The sequence below is a fragment of the Ailuropoda melanoleuca genome, chromosome 17, assembly GCF_002007445.2.
Source record: "Ailuropoda melanoleuca isolate Jingjing chromosome 17, ASM200744v2, whole genome shotgun sequence".
Lineage (NCBI taxonomy): Eukaryota > Metazoa > Chordata > Mammalia > Carnivora > Ursidae > Ailuropoda > Ailuropoda melanoleuca.
This window is the reverse complement of record NC_048234.1, coordinates 2964654-2970795: the sequence shown is the minus strand read 5'-3', so window position 1 is coordinate 2970795 and position 6142 is coordinate 2964654. Positions and strand designations below refer to the sequence as shown.

Below are 6142 nucleotides of genomic sequence, written 5' to 3'. Positions count from 1 at the left end.
AGGCACAGGGCTCTCGGACTTCTCAGTCACCTGATGTGGACACAGAAGGTGGGACTACTGCCCAGTACACGCCATACAGCCACACCCCGGGCAACCTGCCTCTTACCTTGGGCCTATTTGCTCTTGGATTGTTCACTACGAATAAACCAACTCGCTCTCCCTCTCCGGATCACACCCGTCTACCCGCTAACAACTGCTGGGATGGGGGAACGAGGCTTAGCTCTTGAGAGCTGTCTCACCTGTGTTCAAGCGCGCTGCGGGAGAGATCGGGCAATTCTGGGAACCAAAGGGTGCCGAGAGGCTCCTAGGCAGGAACAATTGGGAAACAAAGTTGTCCTTCCTCCCTTCCTCTCCTCCTTCAAGGGGTTGTCTTGTCTCAACAATGGCCAGACATGATAAACAAGAGACAATTTATTCCACATCGCCCAAGCTGTAAGCGAGCAGGGTCAAGGAGAAGCGATAGCCTCCCTCTCTAATCCCTTGCGGTGATGAAGGCCAACCCTCCCCCCACGGCCGTGAGAAAGGATGAGGACAGGGATTCGGACGAGTGGGCAGAGCGCGGCACCGGGATTTCCGACAAGGTTACGGAGATGGCTTCTTTTGCTCGGGATCCAGGTCTTTCCTCTGGTCGACCGCGGTGTGTGGGACAACAGGCTTCTTCAGCAAGCTTTGTTTGGGGTGCAACACGGTTCCACAGGGACAGTTCGTTATCACCCTCCAGAAGTGCTTATGGTTGAAGCTGCAGAGAGCCGCTGGGAAAGCACGAAGGGACGGGGGAGAGGAAATTTGGAGAACCGGAAGAAAGTGGCCAGCGAAGTGAGGCCAAGGGGAAGATAAATTCCTAAGAACGTGTCCCTGGGGATTGCCAGCCCCCCTCCCTGCACACTTCCTCTGCCCCAAGCCACCCATGTTCCTTCCCAGGGCCCTCCGGCCACTCACCGCAGGTGACATAGAGGGCAAATGCCAGCCAGCCTATGAAATAGCTCCAGCCGATGGGGACTGATAAATTCTTCTCCAACTCAAAGATCCAGAGGTTAATAGGGAACAACATGAGGGTGAAGAAAATAAGGATAACTAGGAGACAGGAACCGGAGAGATCTTATTCTTACCTGAGGACCCCTCAGGGATCCTCCCTCACCTGCTGGGCTACAGCCGTAAACCCCAATGGACTCCTCCCACCGCCCCTCTGCAGGGACGAGTTCTCCAGGGCTACCCATTGTGTTTGGCCACCTCCCACCAAACCCTTACCCCACCCCCCAAAGAAAGGAAGAGGGAGAAATGCCCAGAAAGATGTGGTTCAGGAGAAACGAACCATTTCCAGAGCCGGGGGGTACCTTGAAAGAAGCTCATGACGGTCCCAGCGCAGCTAAAAAAGGGCAGTCTCTGAAGGCCAGGTAGGTACGGCAGGTGCAACCAGATGGTGAAGATAAAGCCCAGTCCCAGCGCCAGACAGAAAGTGATCGTGGCCACCCCGAGGACTGGGTGATTTGTCCACAGCTTAAANGGCCACCTCCCACCAAACCCTTACCCCACCCCCCAAAGAAAGTAAGAGGGAGAAGTGCCCAGAAAGATGTGGTTCAGGAGAAACGAAGGACCATTTCCAGAGCCGGGGGGTACCTTGAAAGAAGCTCATGACGGTCCCAGCGCAGCTAAAAAAGGGCAGTCTCTGAAGGCCAGGTAGGTACGGCAGGTGCAACCAGATGGTGAAGATAAAGCCCAGTCCCAGCGCCAGACAGAAAGTGATCGTGGCCACCCCGAGGACTGGGTGATTTGTCCACAGCTTAAAACTCTCTGGAGAAGACAAGAAAACAGGACGAACTTAGGATTCACAAAGGGAAAAAATATACTCGTGACATGAGAAAAAGTTAACTAAAGAAATGCACATTTTTGGGGTGCCTGGGTGGCTCAGCTGTTAAGCGTCTGCCTTCGGCTCAGGGCGTGATCCTGGAGTTCTGGGATGGAGCCCCACATCAGGCTCTTCTGCTATGAGCCTGCTTCTTCCTCTCCCACTCCCCCTGCTTGTGTTCCCTCTCTCGCTGGCTGGCTGTCTCTCTCTGTCAAGTAAATAAATAAAATCTTTAAAAAAAAAAAAGATGCGCATTTAAAAAAAAAGATTTATCTATTTATTTTAGAGACAGAGAGAGAGTGCACACTTGCAGGGGGAGGGGCAGAGGAAGAGGGAGAGAGAAAATCTCAAGGAGACTGGGCTGAGCATGGAGCGCCATGCACGGCTCTGTCCCAGGACCCTGAGATCAGGTCCTGAGCTGAAATCAAGAGTCAGACGCTTCACCAACTAAGCCACCCAATATTGAACTCTTCCATCCGGTAAAGCCACTTCGGGAAATCAATACCAAAGAATTAATACTAAACACAGAAAAAAAAAAAAAGCTTTGATTCACAAATTTTGTTGCTCCTTTTTTCGCAAATATGACATCGAAAATAAATTTTACCAAGAATAGAAAAATAAAATTCAAGTAAAAGATGACAATCTATTTAGTTGATCTATATATCTATTAACTTATGATATGGAAACATTTACTGCATCTCATAAAGCTAAATTTCTTTAGAGAGTTGTAAGTTATTTTTAATCTCTACACCCAGCATGGGACTCAAACTCACAACCCTGAGATCAAGAGTCTCGCGCCCTCTTCGGGCTGAGCCAGCCTGGCGCCCCACAGATAAATTTTTAAACAATATAAATTGAATAATTTAAATAATTTAAAAGATATAAAGTTATAAAGAATGAGTACAGCTGTGTAAAAACCATTCAAAACTTGTTCGATTTTTTTGAAGTCTAGCGAAAACTTGAGTGTTTGACCAACTGTGGCTGGCGGCTGGTCTTTGAGGAGCTCGGTTAGAGCGAGGCGGGTGCTTTCCTGAGTCTTGGGGCCAGACACGCCGAATTAGAATCCTCAACCTGCTCTCTCCATAGGTGAAAAGCAGTCAAACACTGACCCTCAGGCAAGGTACGTTGTCTGAGTCTCAATTTTCTCATCTGTCCAGGAACGATGACCATCCCTATTCCTTAGGGTTGGTTAAGGATCCGTTGAGCAAATAGAATAAGCACGCAATAATGATAGCTTTTTGTTTCCCAAATCTATTGTGAGAAAGATGCATTTCTCTCCCAACAGGAGAAACCAAGAGCCGTGTAACTTTTCTTTTTATTATTATTTTTTTAAATGTTAACAAGAGTGAAGACACGGAACGTGGACCACGGGGATCGAAAGCTCGGGTTTCGCACGAGAGCTGAGAAAGGAGGCCCGGAGGCGAGGGCAGAGCATGGGGTCGTGAATAGGGCAACTGGCGGTAAAGGGCCACAAGAAGCTGGGAGGGAAGGAACAAGGAAACCAGACACGGAAACCCAGGGCTGGCCCAGAAAAGCAGGGCCTGAGGCAGAAGGGAAGAAAAGGGGCCGAGGCGGGGTACTCCTCCCAAAGCTCGAAGCTGGGGGGTCCGCAAGCCTAGAGGAAGGCAATCCCCACCTCGCTGGGGCTCTGCTCCCCATACAACAGGGGGAGTCGTGTGATGAACGAGGGATTCACCGGCACTGGGAGGCCATGCCCCTTGCAACATTGCTACACCCACAGCCGAGGCCCTGAGCCTTCGCGAAAGCAACGATCTGAGTCAGGCCAAGCCATCTGGCCCAGGATGGATGGGGGGAGCAAGGCCGGTCCTTGGTGGTCTCCGCCGGTGAAGCCCTGTCACCGGCCAGATCACTGGGGATGACCGGAAGGAGGGGACAAGGGCACGGGGTGACCCAGAGCAACTGAGGCAGACAGGAGCCCTGGGGTGGGATGGGGGCATGGAGGGTCTCACCGTTCCAATTTTCTGAGTTGGAACAGCTCCTGGATTTGCAGATCCGCAAGAGCCCCATGGACATGACATGAGTGGCCGTGTGGATCCTGGTGCTGACGTTGGCGGGCCAGCGCTGGTAGAAGCGGCTTCTAGAGAGGCACAGCCATTTCTTGGAGAAGACCATGACAAGCAACAGGGCGAAGGCCACCAGGCTGAGCTCCGAGGCCAGCACCTGGGCTATCCAGCGGGAGCTGTGGGTCATTCTCCACCACAAGGGCAACACAGAGATCCTCCGGGGCTCTGAGCTGTGATCCCAGAGCTCATGCCTGCTACTGCTGGGCTCGGAGAATGAGTTCTGTACCCCCACTTCTTGTTCCAGACTCCCCTCCACCCCATTCTGCTTCTCAGCACCCCACTTCCTTTCCAAGTTTCCAGTGCTCTTCCCTTTCTCCTCCTGAGCCAGGGAACTCATCCCTAAAGTCCCCTGCCCCCATCTTGAGCACCACCTGTCTCCCCCTCTCCCCTCCGCCCCATCTCCCCTTTCCCTTGCTGGGCTCAGTCGTCCCTCATCTTGTAAATATTTTCATCAGGCGGAACACTTTGCGCCACAGGGCCTGGGACCTGGGAAAGGACAACCCGTTCAGTAGGACAGGGCCCCTAACTGCCATAGAATATTTCTGTGGGGGTGGGGGGTGGGGGTCATCAAGTGGGGGAGGGGCCCATGGTTGCAGCCCCACTCCTAAGAGCTGTGCTTTCTGAAGGTGTCCCCTTCTCTTCCTACGTCCTCTGCCCTGACCTTACCCCCAAATGCTGACAGACGGAGCGGGAGGGAGAAGACGCTTGTCCTCAGGGAAACACCTCCCTCTGCTGTTCTTTGGAACTGTCTTCGGAAGGGGTGGCCGACCTTCTCACTACTTGCCCTGGTTGCCGTTCCCCTCCCTCTTCTCTGTACTTCCTTCCCTTCTTTTTCCCCTCAGCACCAGAAGGAGAAGGACATAGGATAAGGAGAGGATGGGGAGGGGTGTCACACAATCTGAGATCTTTCTTCTTTGTAGGATTTTATTTATTTATTTTTTTGAGTAATCTCCACACCCAACGTGGGGCTCGAACCCACAAAGCTGAGACCAAGAGTCACACGTCCCACCCACTGAACCAGTGAGGTGCCCCACGAGCTGAGATTTTTTTTTTCTAACCTCCCTTTTATAAGTTACAGGAAAATAAATCTGAGTCACCTGGGGCAGGCTGATCATAGCGGCTTCTGGGAGAAGAGAGGCCCTGGGAATTTTCCCGAGGAAAAAGCCTTTCAGGTTTGGGATGTGAGTTTGAATCCCTCCGGAGCTGGTTTATTTTGTGGAGGCAGTGATCATGTGGTTAAGGACATGGGCTTTGGGGGGCGCCTGGGTGGCACAGCGGTTAAGCGTCTGCCTTCGGCTCAGGGCGTGATCCCAGCGTTATGGGATCGAGCCCCCACATCAGGCTCCTCCGCTGGGAGCCTGCTTCTTCCTCTCCCAGTCCCCCTGCTTGTGTTCCCTCTCTCGCTGGCTGTCTCTCTCTGTCAAATAAATAAATAAAATCTTAAAAAAAAAAAAAAAGGACATGGGCTTTGGGGTCCAACAGGCAGAGAGAGGAGTATGGGGTTGGGAACCCGCATGCATCCTCTCACTTCTTTAGGCCTCAGTTTACTGATATGTAACAGGGACAATGAGACTTGTCTCAGACTTGGTTTGAATATCGAATGAGAAAAGAAACAGTGAGTACTCATTGCTTCATAGTAAATCCCCAGAAAGTGAGAGTGGTGATTGTTACATTATGGTATTTTTCTAAGATTTTATTTATTTTTTTGAGAGAGAGAGACAGAGATGGCAAGAGACAGCACTAGCTGTGAGGAGAGGGAGAAGCAGACTCCCCGCTGAGCAAGGAGCCTGATGCAGGGCTCGACCCCAGGACCCTGAGATCATGACCTGAGCCAAAGGCAGACGCTTCACCGACTTGAGCCCCCCAGGTGCCCTGTGACATTCTGATTTGAACCATTTTGTGCTCTCTCACTAGGAAACGGAGAAGGAACCAAAACACAAAGGTTTTTGGACAGCATCCCTGCATATTAGTGACCACAAATGACAGAGGAAACCCAAATTAGCCTAAGCAGAAGGGGCGTGCGTCGTGAATCCTGAGGGCGTGTGCTCAGCTGGACCCGAGGAACAGTTGGGGTCAGGAATTCCAATCCCGTGAGGGCTCTTCCTCAGTGTCTTAGTCTGTCCAGCTGCTATCAACACCACAGACGGGGGAGCCCATGAGCAGCAGAAATGCAGCCCTCACGTTTTCAGAGGCTGAACGTCCGAGTTCATGG

The 6142-nt window shown here is 51.9% G+C and overlaps 1 protein-coding gene across 1 annotated transcript; it reads right to left on the bottom strand.

Annotated features, from left to right (window-relative positions):
* Positions 1-393: 393 nt before the first annotated feature.
* On the bottom strand, positions 394-4469 carry ODF4 (outer dense fiber of sperm tails 4). Its single transcript, XM_019801728.2, has 4 exons — positions 3817-4469; positions 1618-1791; positions 940-1074; positions 394-752 (listed from the first exon to the last, which is right to left on the bottom strand). Exons 1-4 carry the CDS (start codon positions 4265-4267, stop codon positions 583-585), a joined length of 930 nt encoding a protein of 309 aa, XP_019657287.1. The 5' UTR covers positions 4268-4469; the 3' UTR covers positions 394-582.
* Between the last annotated feature and the right edge of the window lie 1673 nt (positions 4470-6142).